Source organism: Dicentrarchus labrax, unplaced genomic scaffold, assembly GCF_905237075.1.
Source record: "Dicentrarchus labrax unplaced genomic scaffold, dlabrax2021, whole genome shotgun sequence".
NCBI lineage: Eukaryota > Metazoa > Chordata > Actinopteri > Moronidae > Dicentrarchus > Dicentrarchus labrax.
The window spans coordinates 23,071,098-23,092,151 of record NW_026136705.1 but is presented as its reverse complement, the minus strand read 5'-3'; the positions used below and the strand labels follow the sequence as shown (position 1 = coordinate 23,092,151).

The 21,054-nt window shown below is 38.0% G+C and overlaps 1 protein-coding gene across 2 annotated transcripts in view; it reads left to right on the top strand.

Moving 5' to 3' along the window:
• The window catches only part of jakmip2 (janus kinase and microtubule interacting protein 2), a 33,253-nt gene extending 14,039 nt beyond the window's left edge, over positions 1 to 19,214 (top strand). The window contains exons 3-24 of one of the 2 annotated variants that reach the window (XM_051401761.1): positions 91 to 345; positions 645 to 887; positions 1,717 to 1,926; positions 3,974 to 4,072; positions 4,247 to 4,393; positions 4,513 to 4,653; positions 5,391 to 5,447; positions 5,652 to 5,774; positions 5,990 to 6,118; positions 7,490 to 7,573; positions 11,120 to 11,182; positions 11,494 to 11,592; positions 12,593 to 12,694; positions 13,026 to 13,079; positions 13,195 to 13,260; positions 13,372 to 13,440; positions 14,023 to 14,100; positions 14,342 to 14,392; positions 14,858 to 15,010; positions 15,196 to 15,261; positions 15,636 to 15,712; positions 16,800 to 16,898. In XM_051401761.1, the coding sequence (XP_051257721.1) occupies positions 91 to 345; positions 645 to 887; positions 1,717 to 1,926; positions 3,974 to 4,072; positions 4,247 to 4,393; positions 4,513 to 4,653; positions 5,391 to 5,447; positions 5,652 to 5,774; positions 5,990 to 6,118; positions 7,490 to 7,573; positions 11,120 to 11,182; positions 11,494 to 11,592; positions 12,593 to 12,694; positions 13,026 to 13,079; positions 13,195 to 13,260; positions 13,372 to 13,440; positions 14,023 to 14,100; positions 14,342 to 14,392; positions 14,858 to 15,010; positions 15,196 to 15,261; positions 15,636 to 15,686 (2,340 nt within the window). In that variant the 3' untranslated portion in view covers positions 15,687 to 15,712; positions 16,800 to 16,898. Of the gene's footprint in view, positions 1 to 90; positions 346 to 644; positions 888 to 1,716; positions 1,927 to 3,973; positions 4,073 to 4,246; positions 4,394 to 4,512; positions 4,654 to 5,390; positions 5,448 to 5,651; positions 5,775 to 5,989; positions 6,119 to 7,489; positions 7,574 to 11,119; positions 11,183 to 11,493; positions 11,593 to 12,592; positions 12,695 to 13,025; positions 13,080 to 13,194; positions 13,261 to 13,371; positions 13,441 to 14,022; positions 14,101 to 14,341; positions 14,393 to 14,857; positions 15,011 to 15,195; positions 15,262 to 15,635; positions 15,713 to 16,799 lie in introns of both variants that reach the window. The other variant, XM_051401760.1, reaches the window with a different exon arrangement.
• The last annotated feature ends 1,840 nt before the right edge of the window (positions 19,215 to 21,054 follow it).

Genomic DNA, 21,054 nt, shown 5'->3' with positions numbered 1-21,054 from the left:
AGTCAAATTTTAAAAAAAGGACTGAAGCCTACTTGTGCCAGTAAAATAACCTAATTCCTCTTTCCTCCTCCTCTGTTGCTCTTCTCAAAGGTGAGCAAACTGGAACGCGACAAGCAGCAGGAGGTGAAGCGGGTGCGAGAGCAGGAGCAGCACCGCCACACTGCCATGGTAACAGAGCAGCGGGCCAAGTGGCACGAGGAAAAGCAAAAGGAGCTCCAGGCTCTCAGGGAAAACCTGACACGGCAGCATGAGCAGGAGCTGGCCCGCCATGCCAAAATTAAAGACCAAGAGAACCAGAGGCTCAAAGCCGCACTGAGCGCCATGCGCGATGGCAGCGGAGAGAAGGTGAGATTACGATAGGGGAGTGAAGATGTCGATTTTGAAGTTTTGAAACAGATATAGAGAAAAATAATAGATACATTTAACCCAAAACAAAATCCCAAAGTAGCAGATGTGGAACTAAACCAGGACAGACGGGCTTGGCAGCCACCTTCACTTCTGAGAAGAAGCTCCTGATGGGGGGAACTCTAGAAATAAATACTCATTACTCACCTATCTTTTCCCCAGATAATCTAAAAAATAAAAAATAAACTGAAAAGTGTTCTGCCAAGCTACATCATCCTCTTTCTCCTCTGCTTCTTCAGGTGCGTACTGCACTGACCCTAGAAGCCAAGGAGGATGCACGTCGCTTCTTTGACCAGGAGAGAGTGAAGCTCCTGCAGGAGATAGCGGAGCTGAAGAGTGTTAAGAAGCAGACGGACGAGGCTCTCAGCAACATGATCCAAGCCGACAAGATGAAGGCTGGTGACCTGCGGGTGGAGCACCAGCAGCACCAGGAGCAGATCTCCAAGATCAAGTGGGACTGTGAGAGGGACATCCGCAGACTGGTACGCATAGTCACTGTTACTAAATACTTAATGACCTGTTACATCAGCTATATTTCTATTGCATGTGAACTGCAGGAAAGATTTTGTTGTAAGAACCATTTTGTTTCAACATACAAAAGTGGTGACTTCTTTTTTCTTTTGAGGGATCATTTTAAGGCTTTGTTGAAGAGGATGTATAGGTTTTTATAAAAAAAAAAACCTGGAAATGTTCATGCAAAAGAAGGGATCTGCTGCAGAGAGCCTAACCAGTTGTGTGGAGTAGCAATTAGGGCTTCAACTGATGACCATTTGTATGCATTTAAGTAATAAATGAATCTAGCAAATAATTCCAGGTGAATCAATTTAATAAATTAATCTTTTACTCAATAAAATGTATTAAAATAACCAAAAGTAAAAAGTCAATTTACTTTACAATAACAAGAAGCAGACTACAAGGGGTGCCCTGGTAACTCACCTGCTATAGCTGGTGCCCCATGCACTGAGGGTGAGTCCTTTCTGCAGTGGCCATGGTTTTAAGTCCAACCTGTGGCCCTTTGCTGCATGTCATCCCCCCTCTTCCCCTGCTTTCCTGTCACTCTTCAGCTGTCTCTATTGATTAAAGGCAATAAAAGCCCCAAGATATATATATATATATATATATATATAAAAAGAAGAAGCAGACAACAAGGTATGTTTTACTTCATAATGAAAGTCACTTGGTTTTCAAGCACAATAACTGCCCTTGCCTTTTTACCAGGTGAATGATACAAGTTAGCAACAGCAGAGTGATCTCAGAACACAACTCAGCAACTTCCTCAATACACTATTATGTACTTCTCTTTCATTATAGGTGGATGAAATCAAATCTAAAGACCGCACCATCTTTGCTCTGGAGAAGGAACTGGAGTCAACGGCGGGCTTTTTACAAAAGCTGCAGCTTCAGAAGGACGCCCTGGATGAACAACTGTTCCTTGTCAAAGAGGCTGAGTGTGGCCTGGGAAGCCCGAAAAGAGAGATCCCAGGCAGAGCTGGAGATGGAGCAGAGCACTGTGGTAGCCCAGTAAGTAGAGAGGAATAGCAAGAAGTTTCATGCTTCACTCATTAACATCTAACATTAATATAAACCTATTCTTGGAACTGCCTTTCTACTTCTTGAACCACATTTTTAATGCGTCTGTGCTAACAATAGTTGTGGCCAGAGGCATTATGTATTTGGGTTATCTGTCCAGCTGTCCATCTCTTTCTTGTGAAAAATCTTAGGAACGCTTTGTGGAAATTTGGCACAAATATCTTTGACTCAAGGGTGAACTGATTCAATTTTCTGGGTCAAACATCAAGGTTACTATGATTGCACAAATTCAGCCTTTCATTTACTGCCTCACTCTGAATTTCACTGTAACTGCAAACTAATCCAATGTCCAAGTATTCATTACATATATTATATGAGTCTGGAAGGACATGGATGTAAACTGCAACTTGACTTGTTGGCGGAAGCATACAACTCCTGGGCGGTAATTCTAATGTAGTTTATGCCTTAGCACTTGAATACCACTTTGTAGCTAAAGTGCCAGTGTGCCCGGATTCTGGTTTCGAGAGGTTTCTTTTCACACAGTTTGCCAGCTTTAAACTTGTAGTATACACAAGTATACTGTCAGCAAAAGATTTGAGAGAGCACAAAACAATTGCAGCATTACTTAGTTTGCAAGTCAACCTTTAAGAGCACACAGGCACAGATCTGTAAGAGCAGAATTAGATTTGTGTGCAAAGGAGGACTTTCTTGTGCTTTTAAAATAGAAGCTGGGACTGTGGCATTCTTTTAACAACCAGATGGAGAAAAAGAGAAAATGTGGTGCCTGTGTTATCTTAAAAATGCATTGACACTAACTACACTTCAGTTTGTTGGTAAATGATCTAGTTTTTAAGCCAGAGTAATTCTGAGAGTCAAATTGATTTCATAGTAGTTACTAGCTATATATCATTGTGGCTGTGTGATCTTTTTGGGTAACATCTATTCTAGTGCGATACTCTTTTTTCATTTTCATGGATAATTTCATCAGAGAAAATGACTGGAACCATTATAAGAAATATATTTGTGAATAAGGCTCATTGTCACATCTGAGGGAAAAACTAACCCTGAGAAATCTAATGAGCCTGATCCCTGATCCAGACAACTCCACGTGGGACTAATAAAACCCCAGATAATGGTTTTAAATTATCTGGATTGCATGAACAAATTAGATCATGATTTGAAGTCCCATGATCAGCTCAGAGTAACATATTGACTGTCATGTTTAAAGTGTGACAATTTGTGAGATTAACATGTAATGCCCATGAGATGCAAGCACATTAAGATTAAATGTGTCATGTCTCTCACAGATATGGTCATTTTGTTGCCTTCTCATTTCTTTTGTTTATTTTTTATTTTTTGTTGAAGTCAGCCTCCAGCAACATGCCACTAACACGTTACTCTAACTTAATGTGGTAGTTTTGTTATAACTAATAGACTTACTGAACAAAATATTTAATTGTTGCACTGGCTAAGTTGCTAAAGTGATCATGCTACGTACCTTCTGTTATTGCATTTTTCTATGCCTCTGCACCAGTGGTAACCATGGCTGGAGGTATTATGTTTTCAGGTTGGCCATCTGTACATCTGTGCCATTTTTGTGATTGCTAAATACCAGGAATGCCTCAAGGTGTGAAAAGTCCACTTGAACTCAATTATGAACTGTTTAGATTTTTGTGGTGAAAGGTCAAGGTAACAGTAACCTTTTTGGCCATAACTCAAGCATTGATGACCATATTTCACAATTGGTCAGACAAAAATTGAATTTTGACTGAAAGGTCAGAGATCACTGTGACCTCAAAATGACATTGACAGTTTTTGGTCATAACTCAAGAATTTATCAGGTCATTTTGACAACATTTCACACAGATATTTAATGGGTTACAACGATGAAGTGACGACATTTTTTATCCAAAAGGTCAACTTTACTGTGACATCAACATATCATGTGAAAACACTGTTATGGCTGTTATTAAACACCATAAATCAGGACATTGGATTTGTGAAATGATAAGTTATTGTTTTGTTTTTGTTTCATCAGGACCTCAGGAGAAACCAGAGGCGCATTGCTGAACTCAGCTCAACTATACGCAAATTAGAAGACCGCAACTCACTGCTGGTCGATGAGAGGAATGAACTGGTAGGATCAAATGATTTAATTAAAAATGATGGATCTCCCACTCCCTCTTCCTTCTGTCACTTATCTTCATCTTTCTGCCTTTCCTTCAGATGTCCCAGCTTCTGTTCGTCACTGTCCAACTTCCCCATCTCAATCACAGTTTAATATATCCTCATGTGCCTCTCTCCCCACCAGCTGAAGCGAGTTCGCGAGTCGGAGAAGCAGTGCAAGCCCTTGCTGGACAAGAACAAGCTGCTGAGTAAGAGGAATGATGATTTGACTCAGACTCTTCAGAAGCTGGAGGACAAACTCAAGAGCCTGGCCAAGGAAAACCTTGAGATGGTCAGCAAAAACTCATATTAGCATCTTATATACATTTTGTACTTTTTTTTCAAGAGGCTGATTGTAAGGTGGATGTTGTGATCTTAGAGGACTATTGTCTGCGTGTTGTTTCTCTGCAGAAGGAGAAGATCAGCTCCCATCCTCCAATGAAGAAGCCAAAGTCCCTGAATGACCTAGACCAAGCCCATGATGACCAGGAAATAGCCTTTCTCAAGCTTCAAGTCCTGGAGCAACAAAGCATGATTGATGAACTGACAAGAGTGCGTTTTTTTATATATACTGAGGCTGAAAGTTTACATTCCTGTTGGATGTTTCTTCAGATTTTTTATAAGTAATTTAAATAGTAATTTGCAATGGCGGTTAATCCCGAGCTCATGTGGAGACAGGATGTTCCTGTATCCTTATTAAGACATACACAGTATAGTTTGGGACATGTTTTTTGTGTTTCATAAAGAAAAGTGTAAGAATTAAAAAAAATGTGATTATTAATTGTCTTAACATTTATGCAATTGCTTGTTTGGATGTTATTACCAGACATATTATATATAATACCAGATGTCCTGCAGTCGTCTCCATGCTGTTGTCTTTTAAGGACAACCTGGAGTATACAGTATTACCACCAGCTAGATCAACTAATATATTTGTAACAAGGCACTCTGTGTAGCTTATTTAACACATATAATAAGTAATTACCTTAATGATCTGACTGCAAACTTGCAGACTTGAAAAAATTAGCAATCATCTGCAGTGACCACAAGACATAAAGTGCATTATTTGTTTAACTGTATGGTGTGTTCAAGTTCACTACAGTGATTTAGGAAAAAATTTGACTTAACCCCACTAACATCTAATAATTCCTAACTTCCTCAGTGAACTGTGTGAAAGAGCTTATTGTTGTTGTTGTTGTTTTCTTTACTTAATTAGAAAATAGGGAAAATCCTATGTTGATCTTACAGTGGTGTGTTATCTTTTTCTTCCCATTTGTCTGTTTTTCCAGGATCGAGAAAAACTGCTAAGAAAGAAAAGGCATAAAAGAAGTTCAAGGCCAATAAAGGTACACATTATTGAATTAGTTTCAAGCTATTTATCTTAAAATCTTAAAATTTGGTTACAGAATAAACCAAAATAAAACCAGCAAACACATTTTGTGCTTGTGTATTCTTTGAAAACACAGAAAGAAATCTTTCGTCACTTTTGAACATTTGTAATTCTTATTTATTAATTAATTATTTTGTAATCTTAACTTTATTCTCTACAGAGGCACATCGTAGTAGACACCTTTTTTGGGTATGATGAAGAGTCTATGGACTCAGAGACGTCATCAGTGGCTTCATTCCGGATGGACAGAACTCCTGCTACTCCTGATGAAGACCTGGAAGAGGTGTGAACTTGCCTCGTATTTGTCCAGTTGGCAAGAAAGTTTAGGAGTATCACAGTAACATGTTGAAGTGTGCTTATGTCAGGGTACCTGAATTTGTTCTGTTTCTGTTCATTTTGTGTTAATTTCTTAAACCATAACAAATCAGTTTAATTAGATCTGAATAAGGATATACTGTAAGCCCAAATCCAACCTCTAACCTGTGTGTGTCAAACAAGGGTCTAACCAACGAGGAGTCGGAGCTGCGTTTCCGTCAGCTGACCAGGGAGTATCAGGCCTTACAGCGAGCCTACGCCCTGCTGCAGGAACAGAAAGGAGGCATTCTGGATGCTGAGATGGAAGCAAAGGTACATAGACATGGAGAAAATCACTGTTTTTTGGTTTTTTTATCCATATTCAATCTTTTTTGTGTTTTGTCCTATTAAAGATACTGTGAAAACTAAAATGTGAAAAGTAAATTGGATCTACGGTTTTCAAATCTTCAAAATATATGTTTCTTCAAAATACTGTTATTAACCATTACTTGTACTTAATGGATTTGCTAAATAAACTATAAAGCTACCATCACAAACACATTTAAAACAGCCTTGTCAGTGAGGCATCACTCGGTTTAGCAATCCAGTGAAAGCAAACATATAAAAGTAATTTAATAATTATTGATTATGTTGGAGATAGGCTGAAGTGACGTCATGGTACATTCATATGGTTAATATATAATATAGAAATGTAAGACACACCAGGGGTTGTAGTGGGGTGCTGATCACTGGAAGTGGACATCGGTGTCATATGGTTGCTATAAGGCTGTGGAAATTGAGTCACACATAATCTGATTATCTATAGACTGAAACATGTATCCTAAGGCATGATTTTGAAAACAGATCTTAAATAAGACCTGGCTTTTCAGGACCTACATGATAACAGCCTTTGTTGGTTCTTATCATATAGTTTGTGTCATTTTAGCAGGCTGATATTTGACCTGTACTGCTCAGTACAACACAGAGGACATCAGAGTGAATTTCTATATAAAAACCTTACAGAGGGTCAGTATAGCAGTTTGTCCTCTAGTGCAGTGGTTCTCAGCCTTTTTTGGGTACTGAATCCCTTGTGATGAGCTGACTTTGTGACTTCAACTGTATATGAATAATACACGTACAAAGCCACATTTAAATCAAGCCAGTTGTGGTTTTTCAGTTTTCCTGTAAGAGCATGGAAGTTCTCAGAGAGGGAAGAGGACTTTTACCTGAAAACTCTCTTTACTGTTCCTCATTGGGTTCTTGCTTAGGAGTATGTTATTGCCTCTGATGTGAAGGAGGGAGATGCACTGGGACATCACAGAATAATCAATACATCTGTCTACAAAGCATCCTTTTATCTGTATTTTCTTACCTCCCCTTTGTGTAACCACATTGCGTATTGGGCAGTGAATGCTTTCAAAACACTTTCAAGTGCACCAGAGTATTCTGAACAGATCCAGAGTTGCAGTGATGAAGGAATGAAGCTGACATGCTTTCACACAAACAGTTAGGACAAGGTGAAGTCTCAGCACCAGGCTTGTCTAGCCTGAGGAATGAATGATACAAACTGTGCATCTTTATTAATCTAAAAATGACATATTATAAAAAGATAAAACTTGTTTTGGTATATGTCTGGTTTTTGTAATACTGGCAAAGACCCCTTAAGTGTCCTAGTAATGAATGTCTTTTTTTCTCATATTTCAGGCTCATGAGCAGCTCCAAGCAGACCTTCTCAGGTATAAAGCCAAAATAGAGGACTTGGAGAAGGAACTGACCCTGAAGGGACAGGTAGGACACACAACCACATGTGCGCATAAAGGCAGATGAATGTACGCATAGGGTGGTGGACAAAAGGACAGGAATATCTAACAATATAATGCAATATTGCAATACATTCATCATACTATTAAGATTAGCAGCACATCCTCAAAAGTGAAGAAGAGTCAATGTCATAATGCCCCTAAGTGATCAGTAAAGTAATCATCAAGTAATTCTTTGAGTTGACACATAACATATGGTTTATTTATATAAATATGAATTATATATGGCATGTATTTAATTGCAAAAAGCCTCATTTAAACCTTATTCAGGGGAAAATATGCAAACAAATCAGGATAGATGTGCCAATGACTTCACTCCATCAAAATCTTAGGATTCCTACCAGAGATGGGGACTCGAGTCACACTTAAGTCGCACACACAGAGACTTCAGACTTGACTTGGACTCGTGCTCAAAAGACTTCAGACTCGACTCGGACTCGTGTTTTGGGACTCATGAACAATCATTATGTTTTCTTTTTTGGCGTATTAATATTGAGGAAACTCTGAAATGTCTGACGAGCTTAATGTAATTCCTTCCTTTTTTTCATGGTAACCATGGTAACCATATTACGCATTGGGTGTGCGCCTCGCAGCCTCACGCACTAGTAACTCGGATGACAACTATGGCGACCGGTGTGACAGTTTAACTGGAGTTGAATTAACCTGTGATACTGAGGCAGAAGTGTGTAGGCGTGGCTTTTTAGGACCCTTTATTGCCAAAACAGGAAATAAAGATTCTAACTACTTCTATGACATTCATTTCTTGGTGACTTTTAAAACACTGCAATAGAAACACTTTACTGGGACAATAATGTTGGTGTCTGCTCCTCACTGCGGAACTATTACTTGCTGTCATGGTGACATTAACAACTGCTGATCGCTACCGTTGTTTCAGTTCTTTCGAGTCCTTCCCGAGTATACATCGAACACTCCTTTGGATACCATATATTGTAATCATACAATAGCTTTACAATACATCTTAGGAACACTAACTATTGTTAATAATTTAAACACACCAAAATTCAATCGTTTATTAAGGCAACCACATGCTCGCACTAGTGTAAAACAACATTAACGGAGTACGCTCGAGTTTGGATTAACAGGTGATATTATCCTGCGTGAGACTGGTTGCGATGATGAGCTCAAAGCTCGTAGTTTCTGATGTGATAAAAACAAAACCTTCACAAAAACGTCTCCAGATGTCTCCATAATGAATATTTATGTATTCCTCTGGAACTAGTAGGTTCTCCTGCATTTCCCAGATTCACGGGGCTCTCAAATCCATAGGGGGTATAAAGTGAGGACTATAGGGAATGGCAATGTATGTGACTAAACACTACAAGTGTCAATAAAACGTCCAAAGTCCTCATGTTATCGGTCTTGTCTCATAGTTGTTTTTAATGTGTGTAATTACATTCAGCCTATAAATGAATCAGTCTGAGGTATGAGTTCACGTGCACAAAGCAGTGTGGAGAACTTTGTCGGCTGTGGCAGAGTGCAGATTCATTTGTGCTTCACTATCTGTATTTACTGACGATCATTTTAATATTAAAATCTAGCAATTCACTCACTCATCCCAATAGTCTACAAAATTCAGTCAACATGTTTGCTGGACATGTCACAACTCTGTGGATTTCAATAAATTTTGTTCAGCTGGGCATCCAACTTTTGCCCATATTTGCCAAAGTGGTTACAATATCTAATTTGGTTGAAAGACTTTGCTGACATGTATAGAGTATAAATAAAAGATAAAAATCTGTCAACTTTAATATGAAACGTGATCAATGGTAGACAGATGTTGCATCACAAGTTAATCTGGTTATATAATGCTTTGCCACAACTCTAATTCAAGATGGTATTAAACATATACTGACTGTTTCTATATATAATACCACAATTCTATCACATCTTATAATCTCTGTCCAATTTATTCAAAATCCCACAAAGTTGTGACATGTGAATCGGATTTGTATAGTGTAGACCCTCTAGTGATTAAAGTTTTAACATTATCCAATTTATGTTCCTATTGCAAAATAAGATTTGACAGTTGTCTTACTTGGAAGAAAGAGTGTGCTGTTGTGTATATAATATCATTGTGATAGGTGAGATTAAAGTGTAGATCACCAGTTGATCTGGGTGTATCACACTTTGCCACAGCTGACTCCACACTGTGTTAAACATATACTGCAGACTGTATGTTTCCTTACACACTGTGTTAAACATATACTGCGAACGTATGTTTACTTACACACTGTTTGACAGTATAAACTTTTCTCAAATAGGCTTGACATCAGATTAATAAGGATTCGTAAAACAACAGCAAATACATTTTCTGAATTATTGTCTTATAAAAACTTCGAACAGGACAGCACCAACAAAAGGCCGACTGCAAAGTCTGCAGTACCCGAATCAAGGATGCTGGATCCACCACATCAAATTTTATCAGGCACCTGTATGGACGGTTAGCTCAGCATCAGCTATGTAATGTTCATTTAGCTTGCTACTAGCTTTGTAACTGAATATTTGAATAGATGAGTGAATGTTAGTTTGCTTGTCGCACTTGTTTGCATTGAGTGGCCCTGACATGACATAAAAAAAAAAAAAGGTTGGGTAACGTTAATCATCTACATTAACTGTAGAACAATACATAGTTATACTGTCGTCTTACAGGCAGGTTACAGGTTAATTGTTGACCACGTAACGTTAATGTTACATGTTTACCAGAATACCATTACACTGAGTTTGAGTGAGAGGATAGAGGAATGTGTCATTAGGGACCCAGTGTAATTAACAATACGAGTGCAAACCTTTTAACTTTTTTGTCCACTGGCAAAATGGCTAGACTAGTGAATGTTGAAATTTTACCAGCCACTCAATACATTACCATTGTTATTTTGGCTGGTGAGTGCAGCATACAGTACCAGCCACTTGCATGATTTACCAGCATCTGAATGGTGTTAATTCTGTGTCCAGCAGATGTAGCTAACTATAACTGAGATTGGATGATTAGTTATTATTGCATGACTAATATTGTTAGATTTACAAGATTACAAGATTACTTTATTTGTCACAAACAGAAGTCCCAGAGTAACATGCAGTGAAATGTCTCCTGGTAACTCCTAAACTGGCCTTATAAATAGAATAAATAAGATAAATATGAATAAAATCAAACTAATATGATGTAAATAATGTAATTAAATAAAATCTAAATAATGTAATTAGAAATGAAAATATGTGCAAGGGTGTACTGATACTGTATGCTAATAGATAAAGGAGTGATAATAATACAGTAAATGCTTTGAATTTCTTAGATATAGCTGTGCAGTATTCTTAGTAGACCGGATAGCAGCAGATGACAGAAGGCTCATTACAACCAGAAGAGACATATGACTTTTATTTTTTAGAGACTTGAGACTTGACTTGGACTCGCAAAAAAAGACTTGTGAACATCTCTGATTCCTACTGTCCTCTCATCAACGTAACAAGTTGTTACAACTGCCTCTGTCTTCGTCAGGACTCCAAGTGGGTGGAGGAGAAGCAGCTCTTCTTACGAAGGAATCAGGAGCTATTAGACAAGGTTGGGCTCGACTTTTTGTTTGTTTTACGAATTTCTAAAGATGTTTGTGACTGTGTAGATTGCACTATTAAAAAGCATCATCCAAAGAATCTGATTTGTCAGAAGTGTATTTAAGTTATGCTAATATACGATATATGATTTTGTCACAGCACTGGTATTAATGAAAGAAATCTTAATAATGGCCTGGAAAACTATTTGTACTTTCCTACAGTTATATCACTTTATATCATATTACATAACATATTTTAATTACAATTACCAACGACCTCTTCCTGTCTCTGTATTCATTCTGATTCTTTGTGACGGTCCAGGTGGAAAAGATGGATTCAGAGTGCAGTCGGCTGCAGGTCGAGCTACAAGACTCCAAGGACCAGAATGAACTGTTAGAGTTTAGGATACTGGAGCTAGAGGTGTGTCTCAAAGAGTTTCCTACCAAGCCTTTTGTTAAAGAGAAATCCCATATTAACATTCTGCCATTGTTTATTATGCAGTCCAAATATTTTTTCATAGTGTTGTTTTTGTCTGTTGAAACAAGGTCTTGTCTTAAATGATAAAAATTTAATATCCCCTTACAAATCAGATCTTTGCGACTAGTAGGGGAAAAAAAGCATCTGGGGGTTTCTCTGATCTGTTATCCAGCTACAGTGAACTCATAGCCTGCTTTCCTGGAGGTCAGCCATGTTATAAAGTTAGAGGAAGTAAAATATAGTGAGGTATAAAAAAATACTTGAGATGCAGGACAGAGGAATTACATTTTGAAAGCAAAAGAACAAAATCTGGGTTTGTAAGTGAGAAACGTCCCACGCTGTGGAATGACTTGTGGCTGACCCGTGCATACACTTCCACTAACAGTGGTCTTTTTGTTCTGGCTGTGCTGCAGTGCCGGTACTGACAGCAGCTTGTGAGGGCCTAAGATGCCATCTAGTGAGCAGAGAGGAGAACAGATCGCTCAGATGTGCATACAGTAGAGTAAATATGGGTAGTCAGCATTTTCATGGCTGAACAAAGCAAAGAGCACCATCTACTGAAACTGATTAGGGGGAATTTTGGCAAACAGAGAGCAAAAAACACAACATATAATTGATGCAAAATACTCTTGAAGGTAATCTACTGCTTTAATTCAAGTCAGTTGCCTCTAGTTTACTGGCAGTAGTGTTTTGTAAGATTGACACAGAGTAGCACGGTCAGTACCGGAGAAGCTGTGCTGTTATTTTTGTAACCTATAAGATATGTCTTACAAAGTCTTGTTTTAAAGGATTTTGTTCTAAATGTCAACATTGATTTTTAGTTGGCTAATGCTGTCTGAAGAGGACAATCCAAAACAAGGTCTAATACAGAGTCAACAGGCCCTCATGATTTCAGTTACAGTACATTCTTTGTTTAATGAAATGTATACTTCTGTTGCCATAGGAGCGTGAGAGGAGGTCCCCTCCATTCAACCACCTGAGAATGCATCCTTTCTCTGAAGGAGTTAGTGCACTGCAGATCTACTGTATGAAGGAGGGGGTCAAGGTATGTCAGAGGAGAAGAACTCTGCTTTATGGTAGTAATTAATAATAAGGTAGAGCAGGTTTCTAAATCTTTTCTTGCAAGGGATCCCACTGTTGTAAATTCCATAATTGTTATGACTGCAGCAAGCTGAGACCTGTGAAGTTTCATGCTTTTGTATTCCCTTTTATAAGAGCATGCAGTGTTTGTTTTTAGTAAAAGTTAAACACCCAAATACTAATATCCTCTGAACCTTTTATAGTGGAAGAAAGCCATGAACAAAAGTAAAAATGAATGGTGAATTATATTTTTTTTGTATGCTCCTGATATTATTTTTATTCTGTTTTCTCTACAGGATGTGTGCGTACCAGATCTCATCAAACTTCTAGATATTCTGGGAGACAACGGGGTAATTCATATGGAATTTAACATATCAAAAGCTCTAATGCTAAAACAGGAACATTATAAATCAATAGTAATAGTAGAAGAAAGAAAGTAAGAATGTTTTCCCCCTTTTTGTACAGAACTTAAGGAATGAGGAGCAAGTGGCCATCATTCAGGCTAGCACAGTTTTGTCACTAGCAGAAAAGGTACGTTTGGAAACTATATCATGGTTTCTAACATGATAACATTAAAAAATATCAACACACAGAATCATTTGTGCTGTGCTGACTGGTGTTTTGCTGTTTGTTGCCCTCTAGTGGATTCAACAGATTGAGGGGACGGAGGCAGCTCTGCACCAGAAGATGGTGGACCTGGAGATAGAGATGGTGAGTCACAACAATCCTGTACAGGAAAATACATATTTTACATAATTTTACCATCATAATATAGCTTGATTATAAATGTTTTTCTTACTTTTAAAGGCTCACAGCAGCTTTAGTCCAGTGTTATATGATGGATGCTGCAATGCAAGTTGTAGTTTTTCTCTTTCAACAGCAGTAATCTTGATTTTTCATAACTCTCCTTGTTAAGCTGATTACATTAAGCTATATAACTAATGTTTACTCATGTATACAGTAATCATCATCTTGCAGGATGAATACGTAAGCAACACGTGTCTTAAAAAGCCTGGCATCAGGTCTTATTTTGAAGTTATTTAGTTTATGTAGACCAGATTAACTGCAGCTGAGCTCATTAACTCATTCTGTAGCCTTAGTAAATACCTTGGTTAACCGAAACTTGATGTGTTTACAACCTTGATGGTAATTTTCAGCTAGTTTATTAAATATCCCCCATAGCGCTGAGACCCTAGCAGTAAAATATTGGTTTAAATAAAGAATTGTGAAAAAAAATATAAATACAAATGTTTTCCTCTAACCCACTGTTTCCAACCTGCTTATTCTGTACAGGAGATGTTCTGTAAACAGAAAGGATATCTAGAAGAGGAGCTGGACTACAGAAAACAGGCCCTGGATCAGGCCTACATGGTAAGTGTGTGTTTGTGTGTGACTCACGTTGTGGGGACAAAATCTGTTCACACTTACACTATGGGTCCCCACAAGATTTATAATTATTTTTTCAGGTTAAAACTTGGTTTAGGGTTATTGTTCTAATCATGACATAGTTAGGTTAAGAGTTGGGGTTACACATTTAGTAGTTATGGTAATGGTTAAGCATGCAGTCAGATGATATCAAAGTAATAAAAATCATTTTTTCTCCTTCCAACAGCAAATCCAGGAGTTGGAGGCAACGTTATACAACGCCCTGCAGCAGGACAAGGTGCTTCATATTTTGACATATTACAGCCTTTTTTTAAATGAAAACTACTGTACATTTCACAAAAAAACTCAACTCTCAAAAACATCTGTACTGTTTACATTTATAAAATGTAAAGAAATCCATCACAAACAATTATTATTAATTCGCTTTTGAAATGCATATTTTATATGTTTATAATCATGTACATCCCACTAATGTGGACATCTGCACTATCTACACAGTCTGCATGACCGATTACACGGTGTCTTGAAAATGAATGTTATGAAGATGTAGAATTTGCAATTATGAAGGCAGATTAGGAACACCGAGGCTTCAAGGAAACATTAGATAGAAATCTCGCGTTTCCTTGAAGCCTCTGCTGTTAAGTGTCCTGGTAAGGTCAGAGATAATACCATGTGTCGAGATGTTTTTTTTAAATATCCATCATGGTATCCACTATATGTGATTCGTGTCTTCTTCCTCAAGGTGATAAAGTATGGCGAGCCTCTGGATGAGCTGCAGAAGGACGAGCTGCGGACGGCGGTGGAGAAGCTGAGGAGGCAGATGCTCAGGAAGAGCCGAGAGTACGACTGCCAGATCCTCCAGGAGAGGATGGAACTGCTGCACCAGGCACACCAGGTCTGTCTATGTCTTTTACCGGTGATAGATGTGTGTATGTGTGTGATAGTAGAGCTTTTTATTTCAAATAGCTTTGTATGTTTTAATTTGTATGTGTGAAATTGTAAAGGTGCTGTTAATGCAGTTTGCCTCAATCTGCCTTTCTGCAACATATTACTTATCTTTTTCTCTCTGAATATTTGCAGAGAATTCGGGATCTTGAAGACAAGACAGAAATCCAGAGGAGGCAGATTAAAGACCTGGAGGAGAAGGTAGGCCATGTCCATTAATTAAAGATCAGCAGCTTGAAGACAAAACTCCCCATGAAATGCTACCAAGTTCATTAGTTTAAAGGTCTTTGCTTACAGGCAAAGTAGGAGATTTTTCAGACTAAAGCCTATGGGATCTATATTAAACTGAATTTCGAGTGTATACAAGAAATTTCACTATTTCTCAAAGTAAAAATGCTCCATTAGTTGCTTACATATGTAATATTTAAAAGTATGGGTTCATGGATAGTGTTTCAGTCTTTTCCCTGCACAGTGAACCTCTGTTTCTGTCTCTGCTGTTACTAACATATCTTGAGTGTTCCTCTAATTCTCTCACTTTCTTTGTCCCTTCTTCATCTCTTTCTTTCTCTCTCCAGTTTTTGTTTCTGTTCTTGTTCTTTTCTCTTGCCTTTATCCTTTGGCCTTGAAGTCTTTGGCGTGTCCCGTAGCAGAGGTGAGTCCTGAGGGCTTTGAGTAGAAAGTTCAAACCAACATCTTTTCTGGACCTTGGTCAAATAGTTTCCCATCAAAGCAGAACCCTGCACAGCAAGTGTTCTGGCTTTGTGCGGCCGCCAAAGTCAAAACTTGGAACACTCCGGCTGCAGAGCCTGAATTGGCCTTGACAAGCGCTCAGGCAAGATGCATTTCTGTAGCATTATTAAGAATTCCTGATACCATCTGCTGACCTTCAAAATAAAAGCAGGGGATTATTATTATGAGAACTAGTTTTAAAGTAATTGAATTTGGGATTTACTCATCATACACATTAAATGAAGCAAAATTGCAAAGCAAAACCTATTTGACCCTGGTCTGCTCTCTCCCTCCTACACATTTACCTGCTTCACTTCACTTAGAAATATTCAACTGTTATTCCTTCTGTCTCTTTGCATCTTTCTTTTAACATTCATGTTCTTTCCATATCATCATTTTTACTTATTGAAAAGGTTTCCAGGTAGCAGACATCTCAGAAATCTCAGTGCCATCAACGTCACCATCTCTTCCTATCTTGTGCATTTGTTTATTGTCAACTCTATTTCTACAGATTTTTTTTTAATTATGCAAACACTCTTCTGGGTGACAGGAGGTTTTGTTATGTATTTTACAACCTAGGTTGTATCTCAGCCATTACCTTAAAACTGTATTTATACGTTTTCCAGCCTTGGGGAAAGCAGGTAGCATACATTGGGCTTATAAGAGCTTTTTTATTAGAGCTTTCTCTCTGAAAACAGCTGCCTGCTTCAACTGGAAACAATGCTGATGACAGTAAAGCCTGTAGGCCGGAAAACCAAAACAATGAGCTGAAAGATGATAAAATGCTCACTAGAAATAAGGGGGTGTATATAGTCCAGTAATTCTCCAAGGACCACTCACCAATATTGATTTCTAAATATTATAAAATGTGCCACATTTGTGTGTTACTATTGCTTTGACACAGTACTTTTGAGTCTTCTAATTCTTTGTGACTCCTCTCTCTCTCTCTCTCTCTCTCTCTCTCTCTCTCTGTCTCTCTCTCTCGCTCTCTCTCTCTGTCTGTCTCTCAGGTGGTGTGTCAGCTTGGAGATCTTGTTTGTGACTGCAGTGTTATTTATTTTCTGGACAAGTGTGGAACAATGTGCGTAGCAGTGGCTGCAAGTGTCATAACATCAGTGACTGCTGTCAGTGTAGGTGGATGTGTCGTGTGTTGGCCATGGATGTTCACACTTCAGATTTTATTCTTTCGTTTTTTTAATGGGGGGTCAGGGTTCTCAGGATGCTGCCCAGGATGATGTTTTTTTCCGAAGCATTGTTGGACATTAAACGTCTCTCCAAACAGCTGGGAGTACTGTAACAGGCTGCAAGAACGACACACAATTTGAGAGACACTTACAGTAGATGCAGACACACACACACATACATACATTCAGTATACGGACACGCGTGCATGCGGATGCAAACACACACGTACACACACATGCTTTGACAAATCCAAACCAAAGCCTGGGAAACGTTCTCTCTGCCATGCAGGGTAATAATATGTCATTCACCACCATTTAGCCACAGTGGGAATATAAACAGACAGAAAAACTCATAGACAACGAAGCAAACAAACCGCCAGACCACAGCTTCTCTTTTTTTTCTCCTCATCTTTCATTTCCTTTCCAAACCTGAAAGGACGTTCTCCATGAACGCAACCTCTTGGTGAATCGAAGCGAGCCAACTCAGGGCCCATGAGTGCAGAGGCCATTTTAGGTCAGATTGCTATAAGGAATACTCGGGACATGGTGTGTCACCTGCTGGCTTGCCCTCGCTGTTCCCAGAATGGTGCTTACACGAGACTGCGCGGACTCTCCAGAGGTTATGCCTGGAAAAAGACATAACTACACTGCAGAGACTGGTGTGTACAGACACCAAAGGGGGATACAGGACACTCAGGTCGCCACGTCTTCACGGGACACACATTACAGACTTGAGTGAAGAGAGGTAAAAAAAAAAGAGAAGGAAAAGATTACAGGGGACACTGATCCAGCTCCACTCATCCTGGATCTCCACAGAAAAACCTACAGATTGTTAAACTGCTTCTTAATTTGTCTTAAAAACCAGCAGACTGTAAGAGCTTTACTCTCTGGTTATCTTTTTTGTTTTTTTTTCTTCTTTTTTACAGCTCCTACCACTCAGATACTGTGTCCCAAGATTTCCACTGAGAAAAAAAACATCCCTATCCTGTACTGTAATATATACATTTGTTGATATGTACATGTGTCGGATTATTTCATGTAGTCTCCCCTTTTATTTCTGTGAATAGTTGCACTTTTCTTTTACTCTCTGAAGCAGCTTGAACAGTTGATGTACTTGGCAGTTTATAAATGATTCAAAGGGGGTATAAATTGCTCTGTTTTATTGTGGTGACGGCTGCAAAGATGAACTTTATTTCCTTGAAAATTATAACTGAAAAATCGTTGGAATATGAATGTGGAATAATGGAATATTTGCCTCCTGTATCCTTTTTTCCGTCCTCTATCACCCACAGTATACTGTATTTATTATTCTACTGTCTCAAATGTGTTGCTCTGGTTGACCAGCAGGGGGTGCTGGTTCCAACTGAGCCACTTCCAACTCGCCCTTTAAAGTGACATGATCTTTTATCAAACTTGTAAATATGTTCAGATTACCTAGCAAAATATCTCCATCAACTCTGGTTGGATGATTGGTCAGATCTAACTGTAATGTCATCAGTAAACATTCTTGTCTTACAAAATATTGACGAAAGCTAAATTCATCTGTTGAATTTATATGGAAAAAACATTATAACGTCACTAATTTCTCTGTCCCAAGAATACAGCTGATTCTTTCTCTACCCCTCTTTTTTTTTTTTACTAACAATAATGTCTTTGATACTAACAACCTTCTTTTACTAAACACAACTGGCTATTTAGGGGTCCACTTCCCCAAAATGAAACAGGAGAAAGTGAACGCAACACTACACCTGCTCCACTTCTCTCCTGTCAGGCTAACTCTGCCCAGTCACTGCAATATTTACTAGTTGACCATGCTTTTTCCCTATGTACCTGAGCTAGTGTATCTGCCGTCATACCACCCCTCTGGCTCCATTCACAGGTCTAGGGTATCGAAGCGTCTCATTACATAGCGGACAGTAGCCATGACCCACTCCATTCACTTTACCAAGGGGAATGACTGAGACTATTTTTGTGCAAACTCAGCTAACTAGCAGTTGCCTTAAATGCACTTTCCCCTTTTTTTCCACAATTATTTTTTCAGGCGGTTGATATTATCATGTAATGTAATGTATATTTTTTTGTTTTTATTTCACAGAGGATTTTTTTTATCTTTACCCTGTCTGTCTTCCAGCGAGAATTTAACCCCTCCCCCTACTTCTACGTCTAGATTATTAAATAAACTGAAAAAAAAATGAGCAATGCTGTAAAAAATAAACAAAATTCATGGCCTTTGACCTAAAAGGCTTGATTGTCTTCTTTTTACATCTTTATTCCAGGTATTATTGGTGATTGTTTTGTGTTAAGGGTAAGAATTTCTAATCTTATATTTTTCTTTCATTATTGCTTTTTTTTCCAGACTTCCAACTCTATCTACATCCTAACTACCTAATAAATTTGCAACTTTTAATTTTTCTTATCAATACATTTGAGTCTTCCCAACTCATGAAGAACAATGGCTGCTAAAAGATATTTTGATAAATGTGTGTGTATATATATATATATATTAGATAAAAAAAAAAAAAAAAAGATTATTATATATATATATATATATATATAATGTTAAAGAATTATAATACTATAAAATGCGCTATATCCATTTTGGGGAACAAGTGAAGAAATGTATTTTAACATTCTGTTTAAATAATTAAGATACATTACACATTTAAACGTACAATAGTCTCTGTCCTATTTGTTATTGATCTATTTTAAAAAGTAAATTCAGTTTTTTATTTGGCGAGTGGATTAATTATAATCTCATCTATAAGTATATAGTCTTAGTAAACGGTCAATTTATTAGCTTTTCTGGAGCTTTCAATCTTTTCACACAATCTTTTTCAGCAGATGGAGTCATCATGGAACTGTAGATGCTCACATTTGAATTTTTTCTGAGCACTTTTAAGAACTTCTGATCAATGTTTCACATCCATGGTTTTAAAGCTTTGATTGAAAGATAATTCTTGTCTTTGCAAATAGCTATTGTGGAACTTTCTATCAAATTAAAGTGCTCAGAGACATGTATGTGTTTGCTCATCTACTCCTCTCAAGATCAATTATTTCCTTTCAATCTCATTATTTACCTTTGCCATTTTTTTCTTTGTTATCTTTATTAACCAGATGTCATTTTACAATTTGCACCATTATTGTGTGTGTTGCACTCCTGTCAGTGTCAGTTAGTATCTGTCATCCGTTGTCCCGGCTAATGGAGTTCTGCTTTGTTGAGGTCAGGAAGAGGGAAACGGGCTGTAAGCTGTGGCTGGTATTGGTTATTCTTCCATCTGATGTGCACTGCACATGTTTCACTCAATGGACAAAAATAGCAAGGGTAACTACTGTACAGTATGCCATTTGCCGTTACAAGTCAATTGTATTCTTCAACGCAAATGTCATTATTTTCTGTGATATTTTAAAGTTTTTCATAAATGTATTCATAAAAATACAAGTGCTTAGTGTTATGAGAACAATTTTAAGACTTGTGGTTTATTACGAGAATCATAAAACCTTCACTGAAGCAATGAAGGCTTCAGTTGTCTCATGAGCTTGTTAAACAGTGGGCTTTTCCACATTTGTTTTTTTTTTTTTTTTTTTTCAGTTAAGCTGGACACAGAGCAAAGTCAGTCCAGGATAACAGTCTGTCTTTTCACTTCATGTCTGTCCTTGCCAAGCCAGAAGAGAACAGGGGTCGAGCCAGGTTTTGTGTTATAGACCAGCCCTGCCACAGGATGTCTGTTATAAAAGCACTTCTATCTGTCCTTCTCTCACCACCCACACAGAGGTCACTATGAGAGATTATTGTGCACTGAAAAAAAAACTTTTGAATGAAAAAAAACTCCCATTAAAACAGTTAGTAGGCTATTTATTCTGCATTCTACATTGAATTCTGTATATTCATCCGTTTCTGAACACGTAATCCGTGATGACATATTTGTTGAGTGCAAATGGAAATGCAAGAAAATCAACCGGAGATGCTTTTCCAGCACAGAAATGGGTGGACAGTTAAAACTCATGAAATGACATGAAAACCCCAGTGGCATTGTGTGTTAGATGGTCTGCTTTGCTCCAAGGGATACAAGATTCAAATATC